Source organism: Tursiops truncatus, chromosome 16 (genome assembly GCF_011762595.2).
Source record: "Tursiops truncatus isolate mTurTru1 chromosome 16, mTurTru1.mat.Y, whole genome shotgun sequence".
NCBI classification, from domain to species: domain Eukaryota; kingdom Metazoa; phylum Chordata; class Mammalia; order Artiodactyla; family Delphinidae; genus Tursiops; species Tursiops truncatus.
In genome coordinates, this window is record NC_047049.1 from 72,344,591 (window position 1) to 72,361,765 (window position 17,175).

General features: G+C 39.6%; 1 protein-coding gene across 10 annotated transcripts in view; it reads right to left on the reverse strand.

Moving 5' to 3' along the window:
* Window positions 1-513: 513 nt before the first annotated feature.
* LOC109550124 (uncharacterized) overlaps window positions 514-17,175 on the reverse strand; it is a 99,718-nt gene continuing 83,056 nt past the window's right edge. For 6 of the 10 annotated variants that reach the window (XR_012326643.1, XR_012326647.1, XR_012326641.1 and 3 more), the window contains 3 exons: window positions 8,127-8,161; window positions 1,094-1,194; window positions 514-809 (listed from right to left, as the gene is read on the reverse strand). Coding sequence is in view for 1 of the 10 variants with exons in the window: in XM_073793583.1 (XP_073649684.1) it covers window positions 1,187-1,194; window positions 8,127-8,161 (43 nt within the window). In the remaining 9 variants the exon portion in view is untranslated. Of the gene's footprint in view, window positions 810-1,093; window positions 1,195-1,332; window positions 1,562-8,126; window positions 8,162-17,175 lie in introns of all 10 variants that reach the window. The other 4 variants (XR_012326644.1, XR_012326642.1, XR_002176498.3 and 1 more) reach the window with 3 other exon arrangements.

The following is a 17,175-nucleotide window of genomic DNA, read 5'->3' on the forward strand; positions in this document are numbered from 1 at the left end:
GAATTTTCAAGTTCCTTCTAACTCCAAATTTCCATGACTTAAAGAAAGTGCTCACTTACTACTCAGTTCAGCAACAGGCAGTTTCTACGCAGAAGAGGTTCTTTTAAAGAAAAATTAATAGAACAAAGGAAGAGCAGGAAGACCGTCAAATTCAATGTGGTAGAAATAGTAGCTCATAAAGTTAAAGGCTACTCAAAGTCAGTGTCACAAAGAGGTGAATATAGACCCTGGAATGAGAACCCCTCTGTTCAAGGTCAACTGGAACACTTATTACTTCTATGACCTGTGCATTAATTATTTCTTGCTGTATAATAAATTACCTCCAAATTAACAGCTTAAAACAACAAACATTATCTCTGGATTTTTGTGGGTCCAGAATCCTAGTATAACTTAGCCAGGTGCCTCTGGCTCAAAATCTCTCACAAGACTGCAATCAAAATGTCAGCTGGACGTATATGTATGGCTGATTCATTCTGCTGTACAGCAGAAACTAACACAACATTGTAAAGCAACTATATTCCAATAAAATTTAATTTAAAAAAAATTGTCAGCTGGAGTTGTGGTCTCATTCAAAGGCTCCATGATCCACTTCCAACTCATTCATGTGGTTGTTAGCTGTATCCAGTTCCTCACGGGCTGTTGGGCGGAGGGCTTCAGTTCCTTGCTGGCTGTTGTCTGGAAGCATCCCTCAGATCCTTCTACATGGGCCTCTCCTAAGGCAACACACAGCATGGCAGCTGGCTTCCATCAGGATGAGCAAGCAAGCAAGCCAGAGAGAGTGAGTGCTTGAGCCACAGTCTTCCTGTGGGCTAATTTCAGAAGTGACATACCATCATGTTTTCCATACTCTGTTTATTACAAGCAAGTCACTTGATCCCATCCACGCGGAGGGAAAGGGATCACATAAGCACATGAACACCAGGAGGCAGGGTTCATTAGTGCCAACTTAGAAGCTGCCTACCCCAACCTGGGATCAAATATTTTAGCTTTTTAAACTGTGGTTACCCTTATTTAATGGGCATAAAGTAACTACATCCAAAGGTTGTTGTAAAACTCAATGAATACTTTATAAAACATTTAATTCGTTCAGTACCTGGAATGTAGTAAGTACTCAATAAATGGTGGGTATCATTTCTAAAAATTGTTTTCTGTAGAGGAATTGAGAAATCTACTTGAGAAGACATATTCACATACCTGAAAAATATAAATAAAAGAAGATTGAGGTGGGGTTAGTGGTTTATTTTCTGAAACTCTGTGAATCCTCTTCCCTGCCCTGCTCCCCCTCCAAAAACACCCAGACAGAACAATTAGTCTGCAAAATCAAAAACTCACCAAGAACATACACAAGAAAACTAGATGACTACATATTCCCTCAAACCTCAGAATAGAGGCTAGTGGGGACAGCATCAGGAGAACCGCAAAACTACCATCAAGGACTCGTTAGAAAGTACAGAAAGCTAATCTGAACTCAGCTGAAACCAGGTGGGAGTCCTGCAGGATCCAGTCTGTAGGTGATGGGATGGTGATAGGTCTGAGTGTTGGTGCTGAAGCAGTCTGGCCCCTGTGAACAAAACTCTCTTTCAAGTCAAATCCCTGTATTGAGGAGAAACTTCTGGAAATAGGATCAAATTAAGGAGCACAGAGAAATGGGGCAAAGGAAAGAGAAGTTCAAGACACAAATGGAGGAAGGGAACAGAGGAAGCAAATCTTAAGAGTATGGGGCCATGTGTTTTTACCTCTTTGCTAAAGAAATCTACTTTCACTTTAAAATGAGCAACAGAAATAAATTGAGATTGAATTATGATGGGGGAAAAAAGGAAAGAGAATTTAAATAATGTAGAAGATATCCCTAGAGATAATGAAAACATGTCAGACATCCCTACAAAAAGCTGAAAACTGGAACTTAAAATTTCAAAACAAGTGAAAAGAAATGTTTTTAAATAATAGGAACTATAAAAGAAGAAACAAATCAGAATTGAAAAAACTCTAATATGAATGGAGGAAATGGCGGTTTGAAAGAGAGGATAAAGGACTCAGGAAAGAATCAAACAAGTTTAAATTAAGAAGTTAACACTAAACTAGAAGAAACTAAAGAGTAAATGAACACAATGAATAATGCCTGAAGAGAAATGGAAAATGGAAAAAATATTTTAGGTAAAAAATAGAAATATGTTTTTAAAGAGATTTGAAAGAAAGTGATAGAACAAGGGGAGGGGGACTTCTACATAATAGGAGTCTCTGAAGAAGAAAAGCAAAGCAATGGGGCAGAACAACACTAAAAACTGTAATTTAAGAAAATGCTGCATGCCACAACAAAGATTCCGCACGCCACAACTAAGACCCAGCACAGCCATAAATAAATAAATAAATAAATAAATAAATAAATAAATAAATTTAAAGAAATGGTTACGAAATAAAAGATGATATAAATCTACATATTTAAATCAAATTTCCCGAACTTAGGGCAATCAACTTAAAATAGCCAACCCTCAGATTATTCTAGTAAAAGGTATTATATTTTAAATGAAAAGATAAAAATTCTTTGGACTACCAGGCAGAAAAGATGAAGTCATTTATAAGGAAAAATAATAAGATTGCAATTAGACTTTCCAGCAGCTATACTTATGCCACAAGACAAAGAAATAATATATTTTAAGTATTCAAGAAGAGAAAAATTGAGGCATTCAAGAAAAAAATAAGAAAATTCCCATATCAAGGATTCTATAGCCAGCTAAACTTGTTCACTAGTATAACAAGGCTACAGATAAACTGTTATGAATATACTTAGGAAATATTGCTCCCATGAGCCCTTCTTACAGAGTCTTCTAAAGAATCTACTTCAAGCTCTCATCACACAAAATGATTTGGGAGATATCCAACATAAGGACTGAACATTAAATTATGATTAAGACCTAAGGCTAACTTATGATTATAAAGGAGATAGTATAGTATGCAATGTCTCTATATATTTTCAATGTAGATACAGAACAACTGAAAGACAGGAGGAAAAATCAGGAGAGGATATGAAAAATAGAAAAATCTTAAAAAAGAGAGAGTGAGAAAGAGAGAAGAAAAAGAACAGGTTAACGAACAATACCATATATAATCATCACCCTCACGTTTACAGACATTAATTAAGTTAGGGAAGTCATCTTTCTTTAGCAGAAGTCAGTAAGAAGAATATCTATAAGAACTGTTCCAAGCCTTTTGCCTTTTAATAGCTCTATATTCTGCATTATGAAATTTCATATATGAAAAATTTCAGAATGAAATTTCTATGGTCCCTTTTTTTTTTTTCTTTTGGCTGCACTGCATGGCTTGTGGGATCTTAGTTCCCTGACCAGGGACTGAAGTCGGGGCCACAGCAGTGAAAGTGCCAAGTCCTAACCACTGGACCGCCAGGAATTCCCTACGGTGTCTTTCTTAAAGTATAATCCAAGGTCATCTATATCAGAATCACTTGGAGTACTTATTAAAAATGCAGATTTATGGGACTCTTCCCAGACCAGCTATATCTGAATCTCACAGTGGGAGATGGAGGAAGAGTGCTTGAAAATCTACACATTAAGATGTTTTCCGGAAGATCCAGAAGTCATTTGAAAATCACTATTCTAAATTGTTACTCCAACAAAACATAATCTCTGTGTGCAGGTGTAATCCCTTTTCTCTACAGTTGGGTCTTGGTGACTGGAACACAAATGACAGTGGAATACAGTCAGTCCCTGCATATGCCTTTCACTGAAGTAATAAGGTATCCAATTACATATTCTTTTTTTAAATAAAAAGATAAATTAAACACTTAGATGATATTTTTCCTCTTAAAAATCAACAAAAAAAAAACTCCCAGACCCATCCTTCAACCCATGTTCAAATACATTATTCAAAAATCCAAACCACCCAAACCCCACATATTTGTGATTGAATTCCTCCCTCAAATATGTTTCAGTTTCTGCCGTATTTTAACTCCAAGCTAAATTCTACCATCAGTTATACAGATCAATATTCCCTGACTATAGCACATACTTAGTGAAAACAAATGGAGTCTGTATTTAATTCCTATATTAAAATTGCTTTTGCATAGTATAATTTGCATTTTATAAGGCCAAAGGCAATATGGCTACAATAACATTTAAAGGGAGCATATGATCAGGTAGATAGAAGAGGAAATAGTGTATTGTAAAAGCTCAAGGTCAAAACAACAATAAAACAAATTTACTCATCTTGGCAAAAATCTTTATATTTTTTGAATTCTTTCTTCTTTTGGCCCTGTTACCACTGTGGTTTGTTCTTACTCTTCCATTGGTACAATATCTCTGACATTTCCACATACTATATCTGATCGACAAAAAAAAAAAAAATGGCAGGGGATGGAAAGAAAAAGAATCGATGGAGGCTGTTTACCTATGTTCACTATCTACTTGATTGATCTCCGTGTTCACACTTTTTTAGGCTCTGGACGCGCAGGCTCAGTGGCCATGGCTCACGGGCCCAGCCCGCTCCGCAGCATGTGGGATCTTCCCGGACCAGGGCACGAACCCTTGTCCCCTGCATCGGCAGGCGGACTCTCAACCACTGCGCCACCAGGGAAGCCCCATGTTCACACTTTTAAGACTCAAATGTCACTTCCTCAGGGGAGACTTTCCTATCTATCCCCATCCCAAAGGCAGAACTGACCACTCCTCAAGTGTCTTTATGGCACAGACTACCTGATTCTATCATGGTATCTGATAATTCAGTTACTGTATACATACCCATCTTTGTCTATTAATCATTAAATCTCTTAAGAACAGGCTCAGGACTTCAATGGCTGCCCAGTGGTTAAGAATCCATGCTTCCACTGCAGGGGGCACAGGTTCGATCCCTAGCTGGGGAACTAAGGTCAAGCATGACGCGCGGTAGTGTAGCCAAAAAAACAAAAAAAGTAGACTCAATCTCTCTATCTTTATATCCCCAGCACTAAACAAAGTTAACACACTGGAGGCACTAAATAAAGTGAATGAATTAATGTTCTACTTTCCAACAAAACTGAATAAAAAGCGAAAAAAATAAAACAATCAGGAGTTCTGCTCAAGCACAATAACCAACATGATTTCTCTCCTGCCCTTTTTCTTAAGTGACTGGCTGTTTTGACATATATACATGGCTTTTACATGATTGTTTTCAAGGACTTTAAAAGGAGAGCTACTTCAAGGAAGGGATTAAATAACAGAAGCAGAAAAAGTGGACTAGCCCTTGATAAATGGTGTCTATTTACACTTTACAGCCATTTACTACCAGTTTGATGCTGGTTCTAAATATGTCTGGTAGAATGCAGAGTTGTTCAAATTCTCAAGTGAATAATGCAACATTTCCCCCAAATTTATTTAAAAATACCAAATTGATATATGAATTTCTTCAATTTTAAGTTTTTCTCTCAGAAAGGTTTTTAAAATAATTTTGGAAACTACAGCTATTTGTTTATTGACAAAATCAATTGGATTTCCTTACTAAGCATAGATTAATGGAGAACTCAATTACCATGAATTTAGGCTTACTTAGTTAGACAACTTGTCTTTTTCATAGGCTTCTTTGCTTGTGGTTATGGATTAATAACTCATAACCAGAGGAACAGGAATGTCCAGATCTCATTTAGCACTCTCTGTGAGGGATTAAGCTCCCGTCTCTCAGCTACAAACCCACCCTTGTATACATGCTCCATGATGCTGGGACTGGCATTTCTCTTTTGCGAGAGCATTTTCTGTTAGGTTCTGTGAATGGGAACAGTAGAGGGAGACAAAAAGCCTGGAGGAGGAAGAAGGGATTTGCTCCATCCCTTTTGCCAATGTCATCACTCCCCCAGTAATGTGCCAAGAGCAGGTGGCGGCACCCCCTCTGTGGAGGTCGTATACCCATCTTCTTAGGGCCCCTCCAAGCTTGCAGATTTTGCACATCTGACTCTTCCTTTTGTTCCCCCAGCCATGGGGGTCACAGTTACTCCCTGAAAGTGTTTACCTGCATTACCTTAATGTTCCCTTTTTGCCTACATCCAATACTATTTAATCAATTTCCTTTATTAAATTTTCTCTGTTGGAGTGGTGGGCAAGATGGTGGAGTAGGAAGACGCCGAGCTCCCCTCCTCTCATGGGCACACCAAAATTACAACTATTTACATAGCAACTATTGACGAGAAAGACTGGGAAAAAGCCGAAAAGGTCTTCTACAACTAAGGATATAAAGAAGGAAACACAACAAGATGGGTAGGAGACACGGTATAGTCAAGACCCATACCCACAGGTGACTCACATATGGGACGAGAATTACAAATGCAGAGGTTCTCCCCCAAAGAGTGAGGGGTCTGAGGTCCCCACTGGGCTCCCCAGCCCAGGGGTCCTGCACCAGGAAGATGAACCCCCAGAATGTTTGGATTTGAAGGCCGCAGCAGGGCTTACTTTGGGGAGAGCCAGAGGGCTGTGGGAAGTAGAGACTCCACTCTTAAAGGATGCACACAAAATCCACATGCTCCAGGACCCAGAACAGAAGAAATAATTTGAAAGGAGCCTGGGTCAGAGCCACCTCCTGATCTTGGAGAGACTCCTAGAGAGGCAGGAGGAACCTGGAGGTCACCCCAGGGACACAGACACTGGCTGCAGCCATTTGGGGGAGCTCCTACTACCAGGTGGACAGTGGTGCTGGGGAGCGTCATTTTGGAACCCTCCCTCGAGCCTATCAGCACCAGGACCCAGCCCCCCGCACCAGTCTGTCCTCACTGGTACTGGGATGCCCCAGGCCAAGCAATTAGCCCTGCAAGGACATACCCTATTCCCCAGTAAGCAGGCTGCTTTTTAAGATCCTTGATCCCACTCTGGGGCACAGCCCTGTCCACCAGAGGGCCTAGGACCTGGCCACACACACCAGTGCACTAGCCCTAGCCCCCAAACCCCAGGGCCCCACAGCCAGATATAACAGGACCCAGTTCCACCCACCAGTGACAGCACTAGCCTCATGACCCCTGGGCCTCAGCCCCACCCACCACCAGACCAACACCAGCTCTGAGACACCTTAGACCCCTTGGCCAGCTGCCCTGGGATACAGCCTTACTCACCAGCAGGCCAGCACCAGCTTTGGGACACCCCAGAACCCAGAGCCAGCTGTGTCAGAAACTGGCTCCCCCCCCCCAGCAGGCAGCCACTGGGAACCCAGGCCCTGTAACCACCTAATCCCAGGATAGTGGACCAGCATAATAAGGCAGTTGTGGGGCCCTGCAGCCATCTGCCTTGTGAACCTGGCCATGCCAACCAGCAGCCAGCGGCCTCTGCAGAAGGCAGAGCCCAGCAACCAACCAGACTGGGGGCCAGCCACATCTACCAGCCTGCCCACAGTAGTCAGCCTGCTGCAACAGAAGGACCCATGCAGCCCATACAGGGCTTATAACTCTGGTGGCCAGGGGGGAGTGCACTGCTGGGACACACAGGACATCTCCTACAAGAGGTTACTTCTTCAAGGTCAGAAAATATAACAAACCTACCAAATACATAGAAATAAAAAGAGCAAATTAGACAAAATGGGGCAACAAAGGAACATGTTCCAAATGAAGGAACAAGATAAAACCCCGGAAGAACTAAGTGAAGTGGAGATAGGCAATCTACCTGATAAAGACTTCAAGGTAATGATAGCAAAGATGATCAGAGAACTCAGGAGAAGATTGAATGAAGAGAGTAAGAAGTTAAAAGACAACCGATGGAATTGGAGAAAATATTGGCAAATGATGCAACCTACAAGGTGTTAATATCCAAAATATACAAACAGCTCATATGACTCAATATATATATTAAAAGAAAAGTCCCAATCAAAAAATAGGCAGAAGACCTAAAGCAGTATTTTTCCAAAGAAGACATACAGATGGCTAACAAGCACATGAAAAGATGCTCAACATTGCTAATTATTAGAGAAATGCAAATCAAAATCTCAATGAGGTAATCACCTCACACTGGTCAGAATGGCTATCATCAAAAATTCTACAGATAATGAAAGCTGGAGGGGATGTGAAGAAAAGGGAACCCTCATACACTGTTGGTGGAAATGTAAATTGGTGCAGGCACTATGGAAAATAGCATAGAGATTCCTCAAAAAACTAAAAATAGAGTTACCATATGATCCAGTGATTCCTCTGCTGGGTATATACCTGAAGAAAATAAAAACACTAATTTGAAAAGATACATGAACCCAATGTTCATAGCAGCCAGCCTTATTTACAATAGTCAAGCTATGAAAACAACCTAAGTGTCCATCAAGAGATGAATGGATAAAGAAGATGGATAAAGATAAAGAAGATATATACATACACACACACACATATTTACATACATATACATACACATACCTACATAATGGAATACTACTCAGCCATTAAAAAAAGAATGGAGAGGCCGTCTTTTATCCATTGTATATTCTTGCCTACTTTATCAAAGATAAAGTGACCATATGTGCGTGGGTTTATCTCTGGGCTTTCTATCCTGTTTCATTGATCTATATTTCTGTTTTTGTGCCAGTACCATACTGTCTTGATTACTGTAGCTTTGTAGTATAGTCTGAAGTCAGGGAGCCTGATTCCTCCAGCTCCGTTTTTCTTTCTCAATATTGCTTTGGCTATTCAGGATCTTTTGTGTTTCCATGCAAATTGTGAAATTTTTTGTTCTAGTTCTGTGAAAAATGCCATTGGTAGTTTGATAGAGATTGCATTGAATGAAGGATAAGCTGGGATGAAGTGAGAGAGTGGCATGGACATATACACACTACCAAATATAAAATAGATAGCTAGTGGGAAGCAGCTCAGCTCGGTGCTTTGTGACCACCTAGAGGGGTGGGATAGGGAGGGAGGGAGGGAGACACAAGAGGGAGGAGATATGGGGATATATGTATATGTATAGCTGATTCACTTTGTTATAAAGCAGAAACTAACACACCATTGTAAAGCAATTATACTCCAATAAAGATGTTAAAAAAAAAAAAGGAATGGAATTTTGCCATTTGCAACAATGTGGATTGACTTGGAGGATATTATGTTTAGTGAAATAAGTCAGAAAAAGACAAATACCAAATGTCATCACTTATATGTGAAATCTAACATATGAAATGAATGAATATAACAAAACAGAAGCAGAGTTACAGATATAGAGAACAAACTAGTGGTTACAGGATTGGGAGGTAGAGAGAAGCTGGGAGGTGCAAGACAGGTGAAGTGGATTAACAGGTACAAACTAGGGCTTCCCTGGAGGCGCAGTGGTTAAGAACCTGCCTGCCAATGCAGGGGACACGGGTTTGAGCCCTGATCCGGGAAGATCCCACATGCCGCGGAGCAACTAAACCCGGGCGCCATAATTACTAAAAAAAAAAAGAGGTACAAACTACTATGTATAAAATCAATAAGCTACAAGGATATATTCTATAGTACAGGAAATATAGCCAACATTTTATAATAACTTTAAATGGAATATAATCTATGAAGATATTAAGGGACTTCCCCGGTGGTGCAATGGTTAAGACTCTGCACTCCCAATGGAGGGGGCCCAGGTTTGATCCCTGGTCAGGGAACTAGATCCCAGATGCATGCCACAACTAAGAGTTCGCATGCCACACTAAGGAGCTGGTGAGCCACAACTAAGGAGCCCACCAGCCACAACAAAGAAGCCTGCCTACTGCAACTAAGACCCAGCACAACACAAGTAAATAAATAAATAAATATTTTGAAAAAAACATTGAATCACTGTTGTACACCTGAAATTCATATAGCTAAATAAATAAATAGGAAAAATACTTAGGTTACAGGGTTGTTATGATGATTAAATATGAAATGTATGAAAAATAATCAGTGGGGTGCTCTAGCAGATCATCAATAAATAAAATACCTATTGGATGAAATGGTCAAAAAAATTCTCTTTGTTAAAAATAACTAGTGTGTTTTTTGTTTTCTTGACTGGGCTCTGATGTCTTGTTTGACTGTGGTGGTTAATGCATCGTTCATACTTAAGGAAACAAGGATATCTGCTTCCCTTTCATCAGACTGACTGCAAATAAGGGTTACATCTATCTTTAGCCAAGCACTTATTTACCAGCTAAAGCAGCAGTTTAGTGCCACATCAAAGGAATCCTCAAAGAGGACATTATACATTGTCACACATCAATCTATTAGCACAATCCATTATGAGACATCCACAAAGTAATGTTCCAGCTCCCACTTATTCATTTCCACTTCTCGTAAAACTGCTCTGAAGACATCTCAATGCCAATGTCTTTGCCAAGTCTACAGTAACTGGATGCCTCCAAAGCCATCAATTCTCCTGGACTGGCTGGGTCCTACACATAAATAAGAAATGCCAGGGCTTCCCTGGCGGCGCAGCGGTTGGGAGTCCGCCTGCCGATGCAGGGGACACGGGTTCGTGCCCCGGTCCGGGAAGATCCCACATGCCGTGGAGCGGCTGGGCCCGTGAGCCATGGCCGCTGAGCCTGCGCGTCTGGAGCCTGTGCTCCGCAATGGGAGAGGCCGCAACAGTGAGAGGCCCACGTACTTAAAAAAAAAAAAAAAAAAAAATCTTGATTGTAAATGGTGGGGGAATAAGAGGAGGGGTATATTCATATTGAAGATAAGAGTGATTATCTCTGGGTGAAAATATTATAAATTAAAAAATATTAGACATTTCTCACACTCACAATCATAATTATTGGACATCTTCCTACCAAAGAGAATTTAAAGTTGAATTAAAATTTAAATTGAATTAAATTTTTCTCCTGAGATGAAAACAAAAACCCAAAAAGCAAAAACAAAAAATCTCAAGATATCAATCAAGAAAGTAGCTTCCTACTCTATTTTATAACTTGTACAAAGGTTAGCTTTAAGTTGCTTGGTATTTAAAGTACTAAAAGTAGTATCCCAAAGTCTGGTCAATTTATTCCGTTAAATATGTGACTACACTATTTCATGGAATGAAGTATATGATACTAACTCTTGTACCTCAATTTTTAAATAAAGAATTTGGATCTATCAATAAAGATCATAAAACTGAAAGTAAGAGAAACTAGTTTTAAAAAAATCAGCCAAATTCATTTGTCTGGGAAGCTGTTTACCCAGTACATGATTTCTGGTCTGGTTCCATTTTTCTGTTTTTGGCATCTATAGAGCCCTTTATTGTATACCACATAATTACAACCATTCCTAGCTAGCCAACATATTATTTATGCCAAGGGAAAATAGGTACCTTGGTTTTTGAGTCATAAATGTAACAAGGTTTTTTGTTACATTTAAGAGATTTTAACCCAAAATTTTCATCTTTTATTTTCTCAGGCTTGGTATTGTCTCTAATCACTAATTTTAGGGTTATAAAATTTGAGACATTATCTACCTTTGAAATTTATTTTCTATTTGCCTCCTGATGGTGAAATAAACGTATTTATAAGTATGCCCTGACTTGAAGATAACCTATCCTTGGGAATTAAAATTTGCAAGCAGTACGCTGGGGGGGGGCAGCTGATTATTCTATTCAAAAGAGATGCCCACATACCATTAATTTCTTACAGTTAAGAGGGAGTGGGTGTTAGAAAGCTGTGAAATCGGAAGAGGGAAGAAACACTTAAACCTTAAGTGTTAAATATCTGTAGATGAGTAAAAAGGTATCTGAAATTATAAGTCTATGAAAAAGGCAATATGATGAATATTCAATTTATAAAAAATTAGTTGACAGCACAAATTTTAGGAACATATATAACATGGAAATCAAAATTCATCTGTAGTGGAAATCTGTCCTTTGCTTATTACACATTGAACAAATCGAGTGTCTGCCTTGTTTCCAGGCACTTTGTGAAATGGTCACTGATGGTAAGCGTGGAGCTCTGGCCTAGCCAGCCTTAAAATGAAATACCAGGAATCCATTAGCATCATACAAAAGAAGTGTATTAAGCCGTTTAAAAACTGTTGGTGGCATCACAGTGATACCCCACGTTGTATGGTTCTTAGGCAAAGCTAACACAGGGGGTGGTGGGGTGTGGATGGGCCGAGGAGGATCTGCTGGGAGCCAACAGAATCTACTATTTCTACATGAGTCATCTTTTGTTTTTCCAGAGACATATTAAATGTCAGAAAGAGTATCTCCAAATGTGCTGTCGAGTGAGTAGCATGGAATTTTTACTATGCATATTGAATGCTCATACTCAGAAACTGTCCCATTTCCAAACGGCCCAATCCATCTGCATTTGGCAGGTCGCTTCAACTGTAAAGAAACACTTGAAATCATTGAAATAAGAAAAAAAAATTTCAATTGAGTTTGAAAATAATGAGTTGAAACACCAAGTGATCACTAAAATGGCAATGCTGATTTCTTAATTAAATGGTATTTGTAGCTATCTTTTTTTTTATAAATTTATTTATCTGTTTTTATTTTTGGCTGTGTTGGGTCTTCGCTGCTGCACATGGGCCTTCTCGACTTTTGGCGAGCGGGGGCTACTCTTCATTGCAGTGTGCGGGCTTCTCATTGTTGTGGCTTCTCTTGTTGCAGAGCATGGGCTGTAGGCACACAGGCTTCAGTACTTGTGGCTTGTGGGCTCAGTAGTTGTGGCTTGCAGGCTCAGTAGTTTTGGCTCCCAGGCTCTAGAGCGCAGGCTCAGTAGTTGTGGCACACGGGCTTAGCTGCTCCACGGCATGTGGGATCTTCCAGGATCAGGGCTCAAACCCGTGTCCCCTGCATTGGCAGGCGGATCCTTAACCACTGGGGCACCAGGGAAGCTCTGTAGCTATCTTAAGGTGGTCTCAATGTAATGAATAGAAAACAGTTTATTGATAGCTTATAATGTCACTCACTGTTCTGTGTGCTTTGGGTTTATTATCTGATTTATTGCTCACAACAATCTTTTGAAATAAGTTCTTTTATTATCACGCTCTTATAAATGAGAAACCTAAAACACAGAAAGGGGAAGCAATTTAACCAACCACACACAGCTAATAAGCATCAAAGCTGACCCACTATATATGCTGCCTCAATAATTTGCTTGAAGGCTTGCCAGTTCATGGATGCTTTAAAGATTAACTATTTTTTAAAAACTTGATTCAAGTTTTTTCTGGATTTTAATAGATTCATTCTGCCAGTTTTCCAGTTGATGAATTTCTATATATAGGCCTTATGTGGGCCTCTCACATAGTTTGAAAAGTTTACTCACCTAAGCAAATACAAAAGTAGCTATTTTCAGGACTGATCTGAGAAGAACTTTTTTCCATAAGCTACTTTTTGAGCAGATCATGAGACTCAAAATAGAATAAGAATAGTAAAGTTCAAACCCATTTGGGTAATGGAAGCTAGAAGTATGCAAAATAGAAGATGGTTTAGCTTTTCCTCTTTGTACACCTCAGAAACATCTGAAAAGATTTAACCTTCTCAAAAAAAATGCTCACCTTTGGGCTGAAACCAAACAGAAAGAACTTCAGTTCCAAAGGAAGCATTAAAAAAAAATTCTGAGTGAATTAGACGAGGCAATTGCCTGGAATTTGGTTGCATACAAAGCTACATTTTGTGCCCACACGTGCTCTAGTGTTGGTTTCCTGCTCAGTCAGCACTGATAGTTATTATTCTATAAAATAAATGTTTGCTTCTCAGGGCTATAAATCCTGAGACCACCTCAGAATCTTTAATGAACTTCATCTCTTATAGCAAAGAGGAAAACAGCCTCCTTTTTCTTTTGGTGCAGGATTTAAGGTGTGGTGGAGGGTTTCCCTGGTGGTACAGTGGTTAAGAATCCGCCTGCCAATGCAGGGGACACGGGTTCGAGCCCTAGTCCAGGAAGATCCCACATGCCCCGGAGCAACTAAGCCCCTGCGCCACAACTACTGAGCCTGTGCTCTAGAGCCCACGAACCACAACTACTGAGCCCACAAGCCACAGCTACTGAGCCTGCGCACCTAGAGCCCGTGTTCCGCAACAAGAGAAGCCACCGCGATGAGTAGCCCACGCACCGCAACAAAGAGTAGCCCCCACTCACCGTAACTAGAGAAAGCCCGCGTGCAGCAATGAAGACCCAACGCAGCCAAAAACAAATAAATTAATTGATTTTAAAAAATAAAAGTGTGGCACTGCCATTTAAAAAAAAAAAAGATGTGGTGGAAAGAAGACACTGTAATATTTCCCCATCTTCCAACCCTGCCCTATATCTAGAGGCATTATATCTTCCATGGAAAGCAATGGATGCCCTGTCGATAATACATGCAATATTCCCTCGGTTTAAAAATCTCATCAGTTTAATAATAGTTTTTGGCTGTGGGAGGGGAGGAGGAAGAAGAAATACTACAACATACATCATTAAATGAACACAATGATTGTGGGGCATGACTAGATATCAGATACATTAACTTATGAAAAAGCATGTCTTTAGAATTGAAGAGATTTGAGTATTTTTTGAATGGAATTAAATTGAAATAAAAGCTGTCAAGGAACAATTAGAAGTTACAAAGCCCCATTTCTTTTCCTGTTATGTCAAAGATGGCAGCCAGTGCTGCCACAGCTTTTTTCTGAGGGAATCTACTCCCAACCCCAGTGCTCACTGCATCTCCAGTTACAGCTGATTGGATGATGGAGGGACACTTGACAATAATCCGGGCCAATCAGATTTTTCCATTCTGGGACTTTGCCATTGGGACACTGAAAGACAGGCTCAATTAGCTGGAGGAGACAAGTTTCAAGGACATTAAAATTTGGCTCAGAGTCAAGCTCACAGCCAGACCCATCACCTGGAAGGCAAAATTATGGGAGAGCAGCGATAGCCAGTGTTCAGAGAAGAGCACAAGAATGCAGATCCTGCTGCCTTTGAAAAGTAATGGTATAGCCTCAATTCCCCAGTTTTCACTTTCACTGCCTGTTTAACTCAGCTGTTCTTAATTTGCTGCCCTTTGCTAGTGTTAGCCCTAAAAATCAACTTTTTTTTTCTCTAAAATAACTTGACTGCACTTTTTTTTTTTAACAAAACAGTCCCATTTTCCATTCTCAAGCCATTATTTGTTGCCTTCCTGGCAGCCACAATGCAATGTTCATGCATACAGCTGATATCTGCTGCAATATTACCTAGCAAGGTCCAGACAGCCAAGCAAAGTTCACTGACTTGCCCAAGGTTTTATCATCTGAGCCAGAGCTGGATCCTAAGCCAGGTTTCCTTTGCCACCTAATGAAGTGGAATCTGCTCCAAATCTGGTCCTTTTCTGCATGCTTCTGACCAAAATCTTCGTTCCCTTTGAAGTAAATACTAGCTGTTCCCAAATTATCTTCCCAAAGTTTGTTGGTACACATTTTCTTACAGAAATAATATTTTAAGATGGCCAAGTTTCAAGATTAGGCCTGTTTTACCTATCATGAATCTGAACCCCACTTCGTTTATTAAGAAAATAGTGCAATACAATACTTTAGCAATGGTAGTTATTAAACAAAATAGTAAATTGAGTAAGAATTCTTTTTATGTATTTTGAATGTTCAGTTTGAGGAAGACCAGATTTTATTGGAGATTTAATGCAGATTCCTAAGAGCAGGTCTGGGTATTTTCAAAGGCTTTTAAGAGTTTCAGGAAACCAACTCTTCCTCATTATGCCTAAATACACCTCAAAATTTTTTTAGAGTTTCAGGAAACCAACTCTTCTTCATTATGCCTAAATACACCTCAAAATTTAACACCACCAGGAAAACAAAACAAAACAAAAACAAAAACCTGAACCAGTATGCCCCAAACTGTTATCAGAGGTTGCCTCTTGTAGGTGAAGTTATATGAGACTCTCTTTCACACATTTTTTAAATCCGTCAAACTTTTTAAGCCACTCTGTCTTACTTTTATAATCTGAATAAATGCAATAAAAAGACAAAAATCTTTACAGCTTCCTTTTACTGGACACTGTTGTCTCCTATACTTATGATTTATGATCATAGTCATTTTTAGATTCACAAATAGAAGAAAGAGTATATTTTATTATACAGACATGGGAAGAGAGAGAGATCTAACAAGGATTTGAGACATGGGAGAGAGTTGTCCGAGGTGGAAATATCTGAAATGTAGCTTGGCTGGGGTATCCAATGTATCACTACCAGGAGAAAGGAAGGAAGTGGTAGTAGAAAAAGAAAAGAGAGAGAGAGAGAGAAGGGAAGGAAGGAAGGAAGGGAGGAAAGAAAAGAAAGGAAGAAAGAAAGGAAGAAAGAAAGAAAGAAAGAAAGAAAAAGAAAGAAAGAAAGAAAGAAAGAAAGAAAGAAAGAAAGAAAGAAAGAAGGAAGGAAGGAAGGAAAGAAAGAAAAAGAAAAGAGTCCCTGCTTTCAAAGGTGTAGAATGGTTTTCTGGAACAGATAAGTTAAACGGGACGGGCCTTCAGGAAGACCACGACTAGAATCAGTGTACACAAGACTGGGACTGTCACAAAGAGGGCATTTAGAACCAGGGGAAATGCTTATGTAGACAATAAGATCAGCCTTAACTAAAGGTGGAAGTAGGAGAGAAAGGGGATAGGAAGGCATCCCTCCTCTCCTCTCCAGTAGCGTACCCCAGGAAATGACTTCACTGAACTTCTTTCAATATAAGAAGGGCCATTACGCTCTGAAAAAACAAAATTGAAAAGTGCAAACACTCTTGGGAGAGTAACAACTCAAAATTACACAAATACCATGAATTAATATTAAAAGCTATACTTTATAGAGAATCAATTTGCTATAATGGTGAAAGAATTGTAATATAGTGCTTGATGAAGGGGAAGTGGGGCTACCACAAAAAAATCATAAAAATTGCTATCATTTACTGAATGTAAGTGATGCATCTGACATTCAGAAATGAAAAGACTTTGTGTGCATTATTTCATTTCATGTTCTCACTATCCCTACATGTGATGAGCAAACTGTGGTTCAACATTCCCAAGGTCACATGGCTCAAATGGCAGCACTAAGACTCAAAGAAGATAGTGACTGGAAAAGAGTTCCTGAAAATACTACTCAGCTGTGTCCCAATTAGACCTGAGGATGGTCAGAATATCATTTAATTGGAGAGAGAGAAAATTGTGGGAAGGGAGTGTACAATATCAGTAAGGGGGCTAAAAATGAGGTGAGACAATTTTAGGGCCTTCAGGAGGGAAAAATGTGACCAGTCTGCTTCGTCCAGGCCCACCTGAACACAAATCTATACTTAAATAACAAGTGCAAC